Raw genomic sequence first — 19,646 nt, forward strand, 5'->3', positions numbered from 1 at the left:
CTGCTTCGGCTAATGATTGTGAGACGGTGTTTTGTTACCTTGTTTTCCATGAAATCAAGGAATTGCCAATGAAGGTACAATAACCCGTCACAGAATGTCTTGTGGTAGATCAAGTAGCCCAATCTGAGTCACAAAAGGCTTTGAGTTTGAGATCATTTTGTGCTGAAAAGAAGATACCTTGTCCAAGTGAATTTTTAATGTACCATAACACCCGTAAGGTAGCGTCAAGATGTGGTTGGTGTGGCTCATGTATGTAGCGGCTGAGCACGTGGACATCAAAGCTTATGTTTGGCCTAGTGGGATCATGGAGTAATTTTCCTTCGCTGGGCTTGAGTCTTAGGGTCTGTTCCATGGAGAAGGATGAAGGATGTGCTCCCAGCAAACCTGTGTTATCAAGTAATTCAAGTGCATATTTGCGTTGCGAAATAAATATCCCTTTTCTGGATTGTGCCACTTCTATGCCCAAAAAGTATTTCAGGAGTCCCAAATTCTTGATGCAAAAATGGTAATTGAGAAAGTCCTTGATGGATTGAATGGCTTGGGAATTGTTTCTTTTAATCATAATATCATCAACGTAAACCAAAATGGCACTAAAACAGTTTCTGTTGGACCTTGTAAATAAAAAATAATCAGCCATAGATTGTACAAATTCAACTTCTCGGAGGCAGCGGTGAGCTTTGCAAACCAATTACGACTTGTTTGCTTTAAACCATAGAGCGACTTTAGTAGCCGACATACTAAGTTCCCCCTGTGTCGGATAAATCCGGGAGGAAGGACCATGTAAACTTCCTCATCTAAGTCGCCATGGAGAAATGTATTTTGCATGTCGAGTTGATAGAAAGGCCAATCACTAGTGGCTACAATGGCAAGGAGGCAACGGAGGATAACGAGTTTGGCAGTGGGAGAAAATGTCTCAGTGTAGTCGAGCCCTTTCTTTTGCGTGTAACCTTTAGCAACAAGTCAGGCTTTATACCGTTTAACAGTAACATCAGAGTTGTATTTGACTTTGAACACCCATTTACAACCAATGGGTCGTTTGCCTGCAGGTAAAGAGGTGAGAATCCAAGTCTTATTTTGCTCAAGTGCTTGTATTTCCTTTGCCATAACTTCACACCAAAGAGGATCAGTGGAAGCATGGGCATAGGTAGTGGGCTAAATGATTTTGGAGATTGCTGAGACAAATGAATAATGAGTAGAAGACAAATTGTGGTTAGAAATAAAATTAAAAAGTGGGTAGCTAGAACTCTTACCCCGTGTGATGGCAGAAGATAAATCGAAATGAGCGGTGGACATTGTTTACACCATAATGAACCGAGCAGATCCAGCATCAAAGCGACTAGCACTAAGGCAGCCACGCCTTCTCCCATGCCGAAGGAAGACACACTTCCGAGGTGCCAGACACCTGCCGAAGCTCCCAGCTGCCAAACCTAATCTCCAGGACACGTGTCGCCACCACAACGACTTGCACAAAGTCCCACATTGGAACTTTGTGCAAAGTTCCCACTTTCACTTCCCTATAAATAGGGAACAGTACCCAGGTAAAAAGGGTAATTATTCTCCCACTTTTACTGTTACTCTGCCAGAATTACTACCCGTAACTGACTTAGGCATCGGAGAGCCTTCGGCCGGCACCACACCGGTGTCCGAAGCTTAACGATTGCTTCTCCCACTTTATCTTCTGCAGGTTTTTCACCAACCTATTTCACCAAGGGCCTCAGCCCTCTTCCCTGTTGAAGACCCAGCACATCTAATCACTAAATTGGACTCAATATTGGCCGGGCCATTTTGAGCATCAACAGACATGGTACTGTTTCATTCAAAATCTCTGAGAAGAACAAAGGGTTGAGGGATGCGTGCAGTGTGCCGAAGAGGAGGAGGTGGTGTTGGGGTAGGAGTGGTGTTTGGGCAGTCGGCATGGAAGGGAGGAGAGGTGGTGTTGGTTTTGTAGAGGAAAGTAGGTACAGAGGAGATAAAGGATGGTGAGTTTGGCGTTGCAATGGTTTGGATGGGTAATGAGCTGGTAGGTGGTGTAGAAAGTGGGCTAGGAGGCGTTGTGGGCCTGGTCGGATTGAAGGTGTATGGAGGATCTGTTGATGGAATTGTAGAGTGAGTGGGCTGAAGTGTGGTGTTGATGTTGGGTGTGAGAAATATGAATATTGTTTCATGAAAAACAACATCGTGGCTGACCAGAAACTTGCGGTTGTCAAAATCATATAAACAATATTCCTTTTGCCCGAAAGGGTAGCCCACAAAGACACATTTACGAGCTCGGTTGTCGAATTTATTGGTGGGTCAGAGGTTAGTGGCATAACATAAGCAACCGAACACATGAAGGTATTTGTAAGTAGGTGGTCATCCAAAGAGAATTTCGTAGGGTGTTTTGTTGGTTAAAACAGGTGTAGGGAGACGATTGATAAGGTAAGCAGCAGTGAGTACACAGCCACCCCAAAATTGAAAAGGAAGATTAGCATGCAAACGAAGTGCTTGTGCCATTTCAAGGAGATGCCGATGTTTTCTCTCGACAAATCCATTTTGTTGGGGTGTATAGGTGCAAGTGTGTTGGTAGATGACGCCAGTGTTAGAGAAAAAGGATTTCAAGGATGCAAACTCCCCCCCATTATCGACATGAATAGCTTTGATGTTGGTGCTAAATTGTGTTTTCACAAAAGAGAAGGAAGATATAAGCAAATGTACATGTGTCTCAAATTTAAATTTCATCAAATAAACCCAATTTGTGAAAAATCATCGACTATAGTTAAAAAATATTTGGCACCGGAGTGAAACGCAACTTTGTGTGGTCCCCAAATATCACAGTGAATTAAATCAAAAGATGCAATACTCTTTATTAAACAGGAAGGAAATGGCAATCTAGTTTGCTTAGCTAAGGGGCAAAAATCACAAATATGCTTAGGAAGGGAAATATTAGAAAATTGCTTGGATAATAAACGAAGTTTGGCATCAGAAGGATATCCCAATCGGAGGTGCCACGCATTATTTTGAACAGTCACATGGTAGGTTGAAGAAGATACGAAGCGAGGTGGTGCGGATCGAAGTAATACAAGTTCCCATGCCTCTCACCTAATCCAATCATCTTCTGCGTGCACAAGTCCTGTATGTAACAAAAGGTAGGAAAAAAAACAAAAACAAAACAATGAAGGGATTGAGTATGACGTGGTACGAACAAAAGATTGACATTAAAGGACGGAACACATAGAACATCAGTAAAGCGAAAAAGATCATAAAATTGTATAGTGCCCATTGAACTGATTTGCGCTTTGTCCCTAGTGGGCAACCCAACTGGTGGAAGAGAAGTGTGTGAAAAAGTGGTAAAAAGATTAAGAGAGTGTGCAATATGGTCAGTAGCACCACTATCCATGATCCAGGCATCCGATAAGCATGTTTTGGCATGAAAACTAAAGCAAGAAAAAGAATTCAGACCTGCAAAAATTGCTTGTGTTGCATTAACATCCTCCTTACCAACGTCATCCATTATTTGCTTAGACTGGTTAAGGAAGAGGTGAGGCGCTATGGACTGAAGATGGTGAGTTGGTGGTTTTGAGCCTTGGATGTAGTTGGCGGAGAATTGTTGTCAAGTTCCAGTTTGGTTGAACTGATTGGTCCTCCCTTGATGTGCACAGCAGCAGTCATCGGATCGTGGTGGAGGGATAGGTGGCTCCCTACTTGTGTCCAGGAGGAAAACCTTTGAGGAAAAAATATTTTTTCACATTGTGTATGTCACCATTACAGTAAACACAGTGTCTGGGCTCTCGTTGATTGTTGCTTGACGCATTGCCATTATTGTTGGGGTAAGGTGATCGATTTGAAGACATTTCCTTTGCTGTGTTATGCTTCTTGCTGTTGTTATTAGAAAGGCTGAGCATAGACATGCTCTCGCTGGTACCGGTGGAAATGGTGGCTACTTGGCGCTGTTTTTCATATTGGAGGATGAGACTGTAGGCTTTCCGAGTAGTGGGCAGCGGCGTTATGATCAATATGTTGCTTCGAGTGCTTGCATATGACTCATCGAGTCCCATCAAGAGTTGCATTAAATGTTGCTATTCTGCACGTTCCATAATTGATTTTGTAGCACCACAGGACTTCCCAGATGGACATGTATCGATTTGGTTGTGAGATGATAATTCATCCCAATAACTCTTGAGTTTTGTGTAATAGGAGGTGATGGACATTTGTCCTTGCATTAAGGTTTCAATCTCTCTCTCTATTTGAAAATTTTGGGGTGTGTTGATGGCCGAGAATCTCTCTCCTAGATCGACCCAGAGTTCATGCGCTGAGTCGGTGTAGACGACACTGTTCGCTATCTCGGGTTCTAATGAATTGATGATCCACGATAGAACCATATCGTTGCATCTTTTCCAGCGATTGAATTCGGTGGGTTTGATCAACTCCAATGATGGCTCAAGAGAACCATCGATAAAACCAGTTTTGTTTTTCCCTTTTAGAGCCGTTTTGATATGCCGGCTCCAGTTACCATAGTTTTTGGTGGAAAGGGGTGTCTTCACAAGGACCGCTCCTGGGTGGTCTGATTGGTATAGGTAATATGGGTGGTCTGGGTTTGAATAGATGTCAGTAGATGAAGCATGTTTTGATTCGCTGCCCTTTTGGTTGGTGTCGTCTCTGGCCATGGTAGGCGTACGGGGATTGGGTAGAGAAGCAGAACTTAGAAAAGCTCTGATACCATGAGAAATTGTATATGGGAATTAGATTTCATTGATGTGTTTAACGAAGATAAAGAGATGTCCTTATATAGGCATGATACAACAATACAGATCTTAGAAATTAGCTATTTACCAAACATGGTTTCTAAACTATTGCAATCATATCTTCCAGACTAAGTAAATATTAATTACAAGAATCAATTATGACAATTATGCAGATGATGATGATCACATTTCTTAACAGTAGGGGATAGTTCCAAACCACTCATTGGTAGTGGCGGACCCATAAAAGTGTAAGGAGGTACAACTGCATCTCTCCTTGCCTGAAGTAGCTTTGGTGGCGCTGAAAGTTGCCCCTCTACAGATGCCTACCAACTATATGTAAAAATGCCACAATGAGGCTGAGTTATTTTCTTTGGTGCGCAGCTGCATGAAATTAATAAAAAGCCCAACCTAAGCCTTGGGTTGATATTGATATTAACTAAATTGATACTTTCCCCCAGCAAGTCTTAAGGTCTGGTTCCGATTTTTTTCTTCTTCTTCAGCAATCACTTTGATTTTTTTTTTTATAATTGTTTTTTTTCTAATTTAGCTCTCTCTATATTCGCATGATCGGTATCAAACTCGAGTATGAAGAGACTGCACGGTGCACGACTCGAGGTATAATTAATTAGAATTTGTTTGTTTAATTGATAATTTGATATGCATTTTGAATATATTAATTCATATTGATTTTCGTTAAATTAATTGATGATTTGATATGAATTTGGTAGACTAATTGTCTAAATGGAATGAATTTTGTTTATATTAATTGATATCCTAATAGACTATAATTAATAAGATTAATTCTATGTGGTTGTTAATTTTTTTATTTTTTTTTATTTTTATACCTTTCTAGTCTTTTAAATACTACCATTCTCTTGAAAAATTACTTTTAAATACTGCCCTTCTCCTGAAAAATTACTGGATTTGCCATTAGTCATCGGTGATGATGTTACACAATCAGAAGGAATAGTCATGAAATGGATTCAACTGGTTGCCCATTGATGATCATAATTTTTTTATTAAAAAAAAAAAAAAAAGAACTATTAGATATTGCTTGGAGAATAAAATACAGTAGAAATTTCAATTATTGTGTAGTCTACTATATAACTTTTTCTCTTTTTACAAGTATGTATATATATATATATATATATATATATATATATGGTCTTAAGCATTGAGATAAATTTCAGTCCAGGCCTACCCATCCCTGTGGAGGAAAGTTGTCCATAATTACGTGGGACAGTTCCCGTACTAAGATTACTAAAATTCAGTCTCAGTCTCATTATTGTAACATTCATTACACATGGGAAATAAAAAACACTAAAAAATATAAAGTGACCACATTTGGTCACACATTTGATAAAATAAACTGATTTGTAATCAACACGTCGTGCACCTCACTTGTCGTATTATGTGATACACAAATAGGATTAAAAAAAAAAGTGATCTCTCTTGCATTTTTCAATCCGAAAAAGTAAAAACCTAAACACTAGGCAAGGCTGCCAAAAGGGAAAATGTCCCAGTTTGTCTCACCTTCCAAACGTGGCGTGGGAACGTTGGAGGTGTATGGTACGGTATGAGGATGTGAATTATGAATACGAAACCGAAATAAATAAACAAAGTAGAAAGAAAGAAAAAAGAAGAAGCAAAGGGGTCTTGCTATATAAAGTATATAAAAGCACTTCCATTCAGTCACTAAGTTCTACTTGATCTGAATTCTTCTGAAGGCTGTCCAAAGGTTTCAAGCCTATATCGATCCTTGTGATCAATGGGTTCAACGAAACCTTATTTGGCAGTAATTTTCATACAGATAATATATGCAGGCATGATCTTGCTCTCTAAAGCTGCTTTCAATGGTGGTATGAACAGCTACGTGTTCGTCTTCTACAGACAAATGGCAGGAGCTCTGTTCATGTCCCCTCTTGCCATGATCTTTGAAAGGTAATTAAAACTTCGCTTCTTCTTTTCCTTCTTATGATCACAATCACAAATCTACAGTTCGTTATTGGTTTTTTTGTTTTGGTTGGGATATATTCCAGGAAAAGTGCAACGCCTCTTTCTGTTGTGACCTTCTGCAAGATTTTTATGCTGTCTTTTCTGGGGTACGTAGGGTTTTAATCTTTTTCCTAATTGTTAAGTTCATTAATATTTGTTCATCGCTCTTGCAAAAAAAACAAAAAGAAAAATAAATCAATGGTTTATGAAATTATGATTATTTCAGGATCACTTTGGCCATAAATGCTTATTGCATTGCCCTTACCTACACATCAGCGACTTTGGGTGCAGCATCCATTAACTGTCTACCTGTTGCAACATTTTTCTTTGCAGTTTTGCTCAGGTTCTTGCTTAATTTTGCTCTCTCTCTCTCTCTCTCTCTCTCTTCAACTTCTGTTTCTACATAAATTGAAATTGATTCACAAAAGGAGATTATTAAAAGAAAGGGGATACCAGAGATTATATTAGTCCACCATTTTCTCTTTTTCTTCTCCCCTAAGGCATCATCAGCGGCGGTCCAAACAAGTTAAAGCTCACATATATATATATATATATATATATATATATATATATATTTTTTTAAATTATTTATTTATGATTTCTTTTTCACCAACCAAACCAAAACTACTTAATTACCAGCACTGGTACTTGAAGGTATTAATAATTTCAGTTTTATTATTAAAATGCAGGATGGAGAAAGTGAAGATAAAGACAGCAGCTGGGATTGCAAAGGTTGCAGGCCTGGGAGTGAGCATGATTGGTGTGGCAGTCCTTTGTTTTTACAAGGGACCCCAGTTGAAGCCTTTTTTACATCATCACCTCTTGGAGTCTCATAACAGCCATCAAGACCAACAACAAGCTCATGCTTCTTCTTCTGGGCACAGATGGATGATTGGTTGTTTCCTCCTGCTCGTTTCTATTATTTGTTGGAGCTTGTGGCTTGTACTTCAGGTACTAACCAGTCTTCCCTGTCCTATACCCTTAATTAATTTAGTTTCCTCTCTTTTTATATTTTTTAGCTTTTTTTTTGTTACATTGGAGGAAAGAAACCCCACAGGATGCCATGGGAGAGGGGGAATCCACCTCTACTGTGGTGGGAACCTTTTGGCATATTTTTTTTGTTTTTTATTTTTGCTAAATTTAGGAAGAGGGAGGGGGATTTTTATCGCACACACTGCCAAAATGCCATGTAGGTTCGAATATGAAACCACTAATCATAAAATTAAGGCTTTTTTCAAGAGTCTAGACCCCATTGGCGATATATTTTTTTAGTTTTTTGGGTAACAGACTAGCTTAATTTTAAAACTTAAATGAATGCTGATGGTGGTTTAATTTAGTGTGTCTTATTGGCTTGGTTGAACAGGCTCAACTTCTTGTAAAGTACCCTGCAAAGCTACGCTTCACAAGTCTACAATGCCTGTCAAGTGCAGCACAGTCATTTGTTGTTGCCATCGCTTTGGAAAGAGATCCTAGTCAGTGGAATCTGGGCTGGAACGTTAATTTACTTGCAATTGCTTATTGTGTAAGCAGATTTTAAGCTTTTTTTGCTCTGCAGCCTTTCCTTCTTTAACTTTGTCCTGGCAGCAGAGAAAACAAAAAATAAAAATAAAAACCCGACATGATTAAGATCATTGCCAAAGAAGTAGGTTATTCTAGAATTTGAGTCTTGGCAAAAGGGTTCAATAATAAACTTTGTAAAGCTTGTTGCATAAGTAAGATTCAAGTTGGAGAAATTGGGGGTTTAAATGATCAGGTCTAGGTGGGTCCCTTTAGTGACTAAATTTTTCTTTTTTGGTTTAAATTTTCATGTTTCATTTTCTTTTAGTTAAAAGTTGACTTATGTGGTAACAATCAGGGCATCATGGTGACCGGCTTTTCATACTACTTGCAAGCATATGTGATTGAGAAGAAGGGGCCAGTTTTTCAAGCGATGTCACAGCCATTAAATCTCATCATCACAGTTATTGGCTCGGTGTTGCTCTTAGGGGAGGCCATCAGTTTGGGAAGGTGAATGAATTCTTTTCATATTTTATATACAAAGGGAGAAGTCTCGAACCCCTGAAATATTCAAAAACCCTGAGAATGTCCATGTTGAACAAAAATATTTTTCATTCTTTTTTATTTTCTTTTTAATTTTTAAATATTTGTATCTTTTTATATATCTATATATTTAACAAAAGAGACTAGTATTTTATTAATTTTCTAAATTATATATATACAGTTCCTTTCTATTGAGGGATACCTTTAGAGTCCCCTACGAATTTTTTTCAATGATCTAAACCATCTATTTTTTTAAATTATTTTACTTAACAAAAAAGAAAAGAAAAGAAGTTTATATTCTTTGGAAAATAACGTCACTTTATAAAGTGAATAATTATTCAATTTAGAAGTTTTGTTTGCATTCGAATGATGATGGGTGGAAGATCGAATGTCCTAATAATCTCATGTGGCTCTCCTTTTTGCAGTGTTTTAGGTGGAATCCTGTTGGCTGCGAGCCTTTACAGTGTTTTGTGGGGAAAAAGCAAAGAGCAGAAGAGCATGGAAAATCGTACTTGCTTATCAGTTCCAGTTCAACCTGAAAAGGAAAGTGCGCAGCTGAAAGAGGCAGAGGCCACCATCACTGAACCAACCTTGTTTGTTTAACATATATAACCTAGTTTTGTTCACTTCTTAAATTAAGATGCAATCCAGCTTTTGTAGTTGTCGTATTGTGTTGCCGAACCCGGTTAACTAATGGGGATTATGGTGGTTGTTTTTTTCTAAAATATTTCTGCTATTGTGTTATATATAGCATGGTCCCTGTGCATTGATGACACGCATAAATCGAGATAGGATCCAAATTTAAAACAAACAAAAGGACCATTGTAAGACTAGGTAAAAGTAGAGAGATAAACACAATAAAATATAGGGAGTTCTTAGAAAAAGGGATAGAAGTGTTTGTGTTTTTTTTTTTTGGACAAAAGAGATAGAAATCTTTAGTCGTTGCAATAAATGGCTTGTTTTTAAAGTTTTCCTCTCCAATTTCATTATCATATGTGTCGCATTCCGAGTACTGATAAATTATAAGTCGTCAGTCCTATAAATTTATAACATCACATGCTAAATTCAACAATAATCAACAACATTCATGAATGTTAAATGTGGAATGTTATTGAGTAGCCTTCAAGTGGTCCTATAATCCCATTGTTGAGAAAGTTTGAAACCAAAATTTCAAAATATTAAATACTACTTTTGACCTAGCTTTTTAGACTTTTAGAATATGAACCACTCAAGGGGTTCGATGGGCATCGAGGAGGTCTCGAGTCGGAGAAGAACTGGCATGTCATGGGGATATAGCACTGTTTTTCTATCCTCATCTAATTACTTTCAGTCATGTGACGTGTGATAGGACGTGATTGATTGGGATAGCAAAACAGTGTTATCCCCGTTATATAGATATTTCTAAAATTCTTTAAAAAAGAATTTAAATCTTTCATAGTTTTCCAAATTTCCTCCATTGTCCATGTAGTTCCCTTTCACATATGGTGTGATGAGAGAGATGAATTAAGTAGATCCTATGTGGCGTCTAAGAGCTAATGGTTTATAGATAGTTATTGGACTCAGTATATGTAGATATGTCAAAACTTTCCACATCAATTCACATGCAGCCTACAATCGTATCATAATTGTTCCAACTCATTCACATATAAAAATGGTCCCAAGATTAATAGAAACGCTCATCAAATTGACACTCCATCGTTTATCTATCCATCACTGAATAAAACACAGATATCATGTTTTAATTGTGTGTTCTGATTGCTATTATTTTCACGGGAACAATCATAGACTACAATTAGTAAAGGGACTCGAATGGTAATGATAGTAACTCTAACAACAATTTTCAAGTGTAGCTATAAGGCTTTATCTTCTTCTTCTTCTTTTTTTAAGTCATTAGTTATGTGACATATATAGCTACTATATGTCATTCCATTTTCAACACATGAAAGTTGTCTTTGCACAACGACAAGTTAGAAACTCTTTGCAGTGAGGGAAGGGCCGGTCCTGATTTTTGAGTGGTCCAGGGTTAGAAATTAAAAAAAAAACTTATGCACATGTACTTTCATTTTGGCTTAAATATGGTAAGTTCCATTGAACTAAACAAACAAATAAGTCACCAACTAGAATAATTAAACATTTTATTGAAGGAAAATGTTGGATTAATTAGAGGTTTGTTGTTCCAAAACAAATGAATAATTTTTTAAATGTGGGTCATTGTGTTGTTAAAGGTGAAGTGATTTCTGAAAAGATCATGAAATTCGAAAATGAGGTAAATTGAGCGAGAGGAAGTATCATAAACTTTAATTTCAACTTTATAAAAATAATGCCATACAAAAATTGGAGCCCTGTCACACAGACAAGAATCTATCTTACTTAGACTACCTTTCTTTCTTGAACTATAGTTCTCAATTAAATACTCAAAGGTAGCATATCATTATGAATTATAAAGCAGCCAGGTGAAAGTAAAGTAGAAATAAAATATTTTAAGAAAAAGACAGTAACAATAATATAGTAAACAAAGTAGCAACAATATATTCTATATTTATAGGGTAAGATTCTCAAAGTAATAAATCAAATAAACCTTTGTGGGTGGGGATGGGATTCTCATACCACTTTGATTAATTAAATTAATAATGCATGCAACCACCAAGTTAAGTATATGGATAGATGAAGTTGATTTTCTACTTTGCGTTATATCCATCAGCAGTACTAGTGCCGTCAAGATTCTTATGAAGAACATTGTCAATAAAAAATATTCTTTTGAAAAAAGAAAAAGAAAATCAATGGTCAATCGGTTGAAAATATTTGTTATTTTTACTTTTTTGTTTTTTCAAAGAGAATGAGAATAGGTGTCTTCAAATAGCATTACTAATGAGCATATACAAGATAAATTTCAATTTAAGAAGAGGGTTGAGATAAACTTTTGTCTTTGGTCCTATAGTTTGTTTCCACTTTAGTTTATGTGGTTTTAATTATGATGATTTGACTTTTATAATATGATATTCATCGCAATTCAAAGATATCTGAACTCTATTTAATTTCGTAAAAGAGTAAGCACATGTTCCTCACTTGCACTGGTGTATTCAGGAATTTCTCGAGAGAGGTGCAATTTTGAAAGGCTAAAAGCTTTTTAAAAAAATGACAACCAAATATCTTTATAATTTAAACAATACCAATGTAATTCGTAATTTATAATAAAAAATAACATTACAACTAACCAAAAATTGTTGCATACGAGGTTTCATATCATGAAAACATCGCATTATATTTTCAAGAGTAGATAAAATAAAGAGAGAGCCAAATCAACCTATTCCTCCCCAAGTATATGCTAATGATCATACAAATATAGAGAGAGCCAAATTAATAAAATAAAATAATATAAAAACATATTATTAAAAGAAAAATGAAACTGAAGTTTCCTGAAGAAGAAAAAAAAAAAGCAGCATGTTTCATATTATTTTTTTTATAGATTAACTATGAATTACATTCAAAGTTACTGTAAAAGTTTGATCTATACAATATTTTCTTTCTTGACACAAGACTTAATCAATGAATCAGTTTCTATAAAAGAATGAATTCTCTCAAAACAAAATAAAAAGGAGGAAAAAAAAAAAACCTGAGATTAAAAAAAATTATGAATTTGATGATCTTTTTATGAGGACTTCGATTGGTGTGATGGGGACGGAAAGAATATATCAAAAAGGAACTTAAAAAAAAAATAATAATAATAATAATAAAAGGCGAACTCTCCTTATTGAAGGAGTTTTGTCATTTTTTTACGAATTTTTTTTCTCTTTTTTTCTTGTTCCAAAACAACGTCGTTTTGACCAGAGATTTTTTTTTTTTAAAAAAAGACACGCGTGCTGCATGCAGTGCGTGCAATGCAGCAAAAGAAAGGAACTGTTGGAGGACTTTTGTCGAACAGGTGGAGTGCGCAGCGGACTTAGCAAAGGGGCAACTTTCCGACACCTGCAACGCTTGCTTCGGAGAGAAGAGGTGCATCACCTCCTAGCGCCTCTATAAGTCCGCAATGGCTCACGTGGAATGGTATTTTGACGGAATGTTGGACGTGTTATTAAATCACAATGGATATTAAACTACAAGAATCAAATTGCACCAAATTGAAATCACACATAAACCAAAATAGAAAATCCTAACAAACTACATGGACCGAAAATGAATATTTCGTAGATTTTAATATATATTTTATCTCCCTCTCTCTCTCTACACCTCTATCATTTATCTGTCTTCTTCTTTGAGCAGTGTAGTCTTTATCCGAAGTGTATATGACAAATGAAGTGATTTACTTTGAGTAGGATATGGGCCTTTCAGCAGATGACTACGTTTCAGTCTCTTTGTGAAAAGGTGGCACTATGCAAAAAGAGAGTAGCTTCCTTACGTTATATATTTGCTGGAATTGTAAATTAGTGATAAAAAAAAGTAAAACATTCTTTTTCTTCTTTTTTTCTTTCTTTTTCTTCAGTTTCGAAAGCAACCACCGTCTATCATCAAATTGGAAAATGACTTCTTTTTTTGGACAGAAAATTGGAAAATGACTTTGATGTGAACAAAAGTGCAACTTACAGTTCCTGTCGGTACAAAACACAACTGCTAAGGTGAAACTTAAAAGAAAAAGAAAAAACAAAAATGGCATGCATATCTCCTGCACATATATAGCTCAGTATGTAGGAGACTATCTTTGACATCAGTGGTGGATTTAGGAATTTTCATTCTGGGGGTCAACGTGTAAAAGGTTAAAAAAATTTCTATTCAAAATAGATCCATTGAAATGAAACGATAGGATTCTAATTCATAGTTAATAGATTAAACCATACAAAATATTCATGTTCATTATTAAAGAGAACTGCATCAACTTCAAAAAATAGACACACACTACAATAAATCAAAAATATCTCTAAGAATGTGATAATAAACCAAAAAAATTAGCGTAATACTCTTCGTCTCCCAAGGCATCTCATCCTATTCGACCTAAGAGCTGACATATATTAGCGCAATCCTGCTCATTTTAGGGCATTTATGTTATTTTTGAGGTACGTCGTTGTTGTTGTAAACTAAAGAGATTATGGAGAGAATTGAGATGGAGAGAGGGCATAGAAGCCTGATCTTTTCATTGAATATTTTTATTCGCTATTACAAGTGAGGGGGAAGCCTTATTTGTAGGCAGAACATTGTGGTTGTTTGATCATTCTTCTTTGGCTTCACGTGGGTGTTGGCAAGCATCATCATTACCATTTTGGGCTCCACATTCTTGACTTTACAACACTCCCCGTTAGAGACCACAAATGATACGGAATATGCCTTGTTAAAAACCTTGCCAGTAAAAACTCAGTGGGACAAAAACTGGTCGAAGGGAAAAAGAGTACATAACCACGTGTAACATAAAATTCTGTGTATATTGACACGCGCGCGACACTGCCTTGTTAAAACCTTGCCAGGAAAAACCCAGTGGGATAAAAACCTGGACGAAGGAAAAAGAGTACAGTGTTTGAAGATCTTTATTGATAGCACGCTCCCCTTGATGCTTGGCAAAATATCTTTAAGCCACGTTTTTTATATTATGAGACTTGGCTAAGTCTTATTTTTGATATCTTGTTACAGTGGAGTAAAACAAATGATTGTACATATACCCAAATCAAATTGATGACGTACGGCATGAGTGGACAGATTATGTGATGACTAACTATGTGTAGCTCAGACCTCAAAGTGGATAAGGTTTTTTTTGCTCAGAAGAGTGGACAAGGCTATCAACCACTATTTTGGTTTCTTTTCCACATGATTATGTGGCAATCACTTTGGTTGTCATTTTGTGAATGGTAGAATTTTCACATAGAATGTACAAAGTTTTAGATTTTGTGGTTGGTAGCTTTGGGATGCATGTACTATATTCAAAGCTTTAGATTGCCTGTAGACTTAAATTGTTCTAATTGAACAAATTTTGGAATGAGTGGTGATTTGCCCACTCCAATTTTATCCACATACACTCCATTTTATAACTAAAAAAGGAGTGTAAGTAGATAAAATTGGAGTGGGAAAATCATTACCCTTTTGGAATTGTAGTGTTCGAATACTTTTCATATTGAAATATGAATACATCATTGTCCTGCCTATATTCATTAATTTTGGAATGCAACAATATTAATTTAAAAAAACAAAAAAATCATATTCAGTACTAAAGGAATATCATTATTACAACGGTCACCTTCTTAACTACAACGGTTAGAAATCATCTTATTACAACGGTTAGACCCAACAACCGTTGTATAATAAGGACATTTACAACGGTTATTATGAAAAATGTTGTACAAAGTTATCAATAACCATTGTGGAAAGAACCATATTACAATGGTTATTGATCAAAACCGTTATTGAAGTGACTTACTACAACGGTTATTATATAAACCATTGTGGAAATGACCATATTACAACGGTTTTGTTCAATAACTGTTGTAGTAAGAGTTATACTACAACGGTTATTGAGCAAAACATTTGTTGAAAGGGCCATATTACAACGGTCACTTTTTTATACCTGTTTTTTTATGAGAATTGACAACGGTTTTTAAGAAAAACCGTTGTTGAAAGTGACATATTACAACGGTTTTTGACCGTTGTCATAAATAGATAGAAAAGACGACACTCCTAACCTCAACGGTTTTAGAAGACTTTCAACAACAGCTAAAAACTGTTGTCTATTAACTTTATTGTAGTAGTGATTCTTCAACCTTTGATCTTTTTTCCCTCTGTTCCTCGATTCTTGTAAAAGATAGGAGTAAATCGACCACACCTTGGGGGTGTTGGCCAAAGGCCCTCCGATGCCTAAGTCAGTTCAATTGAATCTATGAGAAACAATAGCTAAAAAAGGGTATGAAGATATAAGTATGGTGTGAACCGGACAGCCAGAGCCATGTGTGGTGGCTGAAGCCATGTATGTAAAATATGGAGAGAGGAAAGTGGTGTGGCAGCGTCGCCGACGGCTAGGGAGAGAGAGAGATGGAGAGTTTCAGGTATTTTCTCGAGTTTTAGAAGTAGATTTTCAGTTACCTTGAATGATGAATGAAGCCATCTATTTACAGGAGCCTCAGAGGCTAGGGTTTCGTAGAGAATAAAACTATTATTAGGAAGGAGTTTATTCTTTCCCAAAATTGTAGAGATTGAGTCAATTAGGTATTTGATTGGGATCCAAATCTTCTAATTTGATGATGATAATATCTCTTAATTAGGATAATATCTAAATTGGTGGTATTATTTTATTAAATAAATATAATATCTCATATTTAAAATATCATCCCTATTAATTAATTTGCCAAATAAATGGGTTCAATTAATTAATTTAAGGGATATTCTTCTTTTCCACATAGCGTCTTGTGATTGGAGTATGAAATATTTGCTCTCATAGTAATACTTTTAACTACTTGACCTATAATTAAACCCCTTGCCAACAAGCTTTTCTCTCTTCTTCTTTTTTTTTTTTTTTTTTTTTCCCTATAAGGATGATTTTTGGATGAAAACTTAGAGAATAGAAGCTTGGAATTATAAACCTACAATCAAAGTAAGCTATGGCTTCTCTCATATAAACTATATAGTAAATTTACTTCAGCAATGTCACTGATACTGGCTACATAGTGCTCATTGATCAGCAATTTCAGTCTGCAAGCAACGATACAATGATGAGAGCATGAATCTTTTCCTGGGATGTCTGGTGAACATAATAAGCTTTTTTTGCTATTCCTAATACAAACAATATTAGAAAAACAGAGAATCAAACTTAAGTCCTTAAGTGTAATACTCTTAACTACTTGACCTATAATTAAACCCCTTGCACAACAAGCTTCTTTTGATGAGGGGACCACCAACAGTTGATAGTAGTGTCTCTTTTCAATTTGCATGCAGCAAATCAAAGCTGGTCACGCATCCATTAAATAAAGGAGATGGGGATCCTCATGATATTCCTTACCTTTCATAATGAAGATTTCGATCCAGCAAAAAGAGATCCTCATTTCCTCACCCTTGATATGAATGTTGACAAATTCATGAATCGTAAGTCTAGTTTTTAACAAGTTTTTTTTATTTTATTTTATTTATTTTTTTTATCATTAGTATTCCATATGTGCTATTTCAAACAAATCATTTCTATTCTTATTCCTTCAAGTCGATCAATATCATCTCCACCTATTGTTGCACATCAATGTCATTTTCGACTTCAATTCCTGTGGGTGGGAGTGTCAAGATGAGTTTGCTTTATAAAAGTAACGTAACCAAATTTGATATGAAAAATTAGACGGAATTGATGTCGATGATGACATTGATGTATGGTATATATCATTACTGAGAAAATCAGTTTTAGTGTAAAATATATACGATTTAGGCTAAAAATGATGGCTCATTAAGTCAATATATACTTCATACTAAAATCCTATAAAATTAAGTTTTCTTATTTGATGTGTAAGGAATAAAAACCGCCAAAAATTATCTTGAGAAAATGATTATTCTGAAAAATCAATTTTCATACTTAGCCAATATTTTTATATAAAATAATTTTTCATGTATAATATGAATGCATGAAGGGACCTAAGGTCAATATAGGTAAAAAGCTTTAGATGTTCAATCTACAAAGAGTTTTACAAGAATAATCTAACTCCTACGTATTTAAGAAATATTTGCTTGAAAAAGTTCCCCTTAAGACAGTACTCATAAGGGTCCAAAGTTTGAAAGCTAGAGCCTAAAAGAAATGCAAATAAAGCCCAAAATCAAAACGACTGTTGTAAAGTCAGGAATGTGGAGCCCAAAATGGTAATGATGATGCTTGCCAACACCCACGTGAAGCCAAAGAAGAATGATCAAACAACCACAATGTTCTGCCTACAAATAAGGCTTCCCCCTCACTTGTAATAGCGAATAAAAATATTCAATGAAAAGATCAGGCTTCTATGCCCTCTCTCCATCTCAATTCTCTCCATAATCTCTTTAGTTTACAACACGTTATTAGCACGATTTTGCTTTCAAATATACCAACTGAAATCTCTGATGAAACCCAGATTCTTTCCCCTACCTTCCTCCCTCTCTTGCCATTTCTTCAGCTTTCCTTGTATGTCTCCGTGTTAGAGAGAGAGAGAGGGAGATAATAGAAAATTGTCAAGCAATTGATGCAGCAATTTTGGTTATCAACATCCAAGTGGGAAAGAAAGAAAAAAAAAAAAAAAATTTGGTCTGTGAGTGCAAGTGAGATCACGAAGACCAATCCTAGCCACTATGTTGATCTGCTCATCTCCACCACCATGTGCCCCTCCAATCCTAACAAAAATAGTGATAAAATAATAAAACCCCTTTACGCCATGTAAATATCCTGGGAGGCAGGTGGCCTTCCATGTAAATGAAGGTTCAACAAATTTTGGCTATCACTTCTGGTAGAGTTTGAGGATGGAGATGGCGACGTTGGATCAATGCACATAAGACCAGTCAACTAATGCTCTTGTTCTTGGCCAAGTTTACAAGCTCAACACCACTCAAGAGGTGATGAAGGGTTTATGGGCAAAGAAGCAAGCAAAGGTGAAGAGAAGCAACTCAAACAAGGTGGAAGCATAGTAGCCACAGAAGAGGGAAGAGATAGTGTTCTGCACTTTGGTATTGATAGAACCCACCGAAAGAATAGAGAACCCACTAAAAAAAAAAATAAGTCCTCTGCTTCCTTATCTTTCAATTACTTTAGTATTATCCTACACTATTTAACTTGCTCTGCAGGAGGAAAGGCAGTAGCAAGCTTGATATCCATCACTTTTTGCATATTTTATATAATATGCTATATAGCTAGTATATTAGTATAATAAGATTATATTATTTCATCATGGTTTTGAGAAGAATCTATCGGAAAAAAAAAAATTTCCTTGCAAGTAAAGGTGTGCAGGAGGAGCTTGTGCAGGTTCGTCCACTTTGTTCGTGAAATTATCACTCAAGGAAGCAGACAAACGTGAATGCAGACTAGCACTAAGATTTGTCCCTACTTTTCATTTCCTCTAGTATTGAGAGGAACCCACGAAAAAAGAGAGAAAGGATATTCAGGTTGACATCCCATGATATATAATATTAATATGAAAAGTTTATGGTAATATAATACACTATATTTATTTGCTTTCCAATTACTAATTAATAAAAATGAACGGTTTCACCTCTTATATTTTTAGTGGTGGTTTTTATTCCCACATTTATTTTATTTATTGTATGGTGTAGGTTTATTACCCATACAACAGTATCTATTTAAAAGGGTGGTGCGGGTTTATCGTCCACGCCTTTACTTTTATTTAAATGTATGGAGCAGAATTAGTGCCCATACAAGCACGTTTACTTTATCATAAATTTACTTTTACTTAAAGTATGATGTGGAATTAACCCTCATACTTTATGAATTTACTTTACCGCACATTTAATTTTATTTAAGGTATGGTGAGGGATTAACGTCCATACAGCAAGCAATTTAATTTATGAATTTATTTTACCGCACATTTAATTTTATTTAAAGTATGGTGCGGGTTTATCGTCCATACCAGTAATTTATTTACCAGTAATTTATTTTATGGATTAATTGTGCTGTATGATGAGTTTTTTTACAGTATGCAGATCAGGACCAGAAGTTCCTTGATCCTCATCATACAATTACATCAGGACTTGAAGATCCTTGATGATGATATTAATATGAGAGCTGGCAGTCTCTCCGGTACTATATTTGTAAACATGTGATTGGACTTGAGGGTCCTTGATCCCTGACATGTAAATAAGGACCTGGGGTTCCTTAATGATGTAACAGTACCGTATTGGTTCATAGTGCCGTACACATGGATAATAACTGTACTGGCAAATGTATTGTACACATGAATAGATACG

The 19,646-nt window shown here is 35.8% G+C and overlaps 1 protein-coding gene across 2 annotated transcripts; it reads left to right on the forward strand.

Moving 5' to 3' along the window:
* The first annotated feature begins 6,388 nt into the window (after positions 1 to 6,388).
* LOC117632063 (WAT1-related protein At5g64700) lies at positions 6,389 to 9,514 on the forward strand. 2 transcript variants are annotated; one of them, XM_034365437.1, is made up of 7 exons: positions 6,389 to 6,662; positions 6,761 to 6,823; positions 6,943 to 7,059; positions 7,406 to 7,667; positions 8,080 to 8,238; positions 8,572 to 8,723; positions 9,182 to 9,514. In XM_034365437.1, the coding sequence occupies exons 1-7, from the start codon at positions 6,490 to 6,492 to the stop codon at positions 9,357 to 9,359; spliced, it is 1,104 nt and encodes a 367-aa protein (XP_034221328.1). In that variant the 5' UTR covers positions 6,389 to 6,489; the 3' UTR covers positions 9,360 to 9,514. The 2 variants fall into 2 exon arrangements, with proteins under 2 accessions (XP_034221328.1, XP_034221329.1); XM_034365438.1 differs by lacking the exons at positions 6,761 to 6,823; positions 6,943 to 7,059.
* Positions 9,515 to 19,646: the final 10,132 nt, after the last annotated feature.

This window comes from Prunus dulcis, chromosome 6, assembly GCF_902201215.1.
Source record: "Prunus dulcis chromosome 6, ALMONDv2, whole genome shotgun sequence".
Taxonomy (NCBI): domain Eukaryota; kingdom Viridiplantae; phylum Streptophyta; class Magnoliopsida; order Rosales; family Rosaceae; genus Prunus; species Prunus dulcis.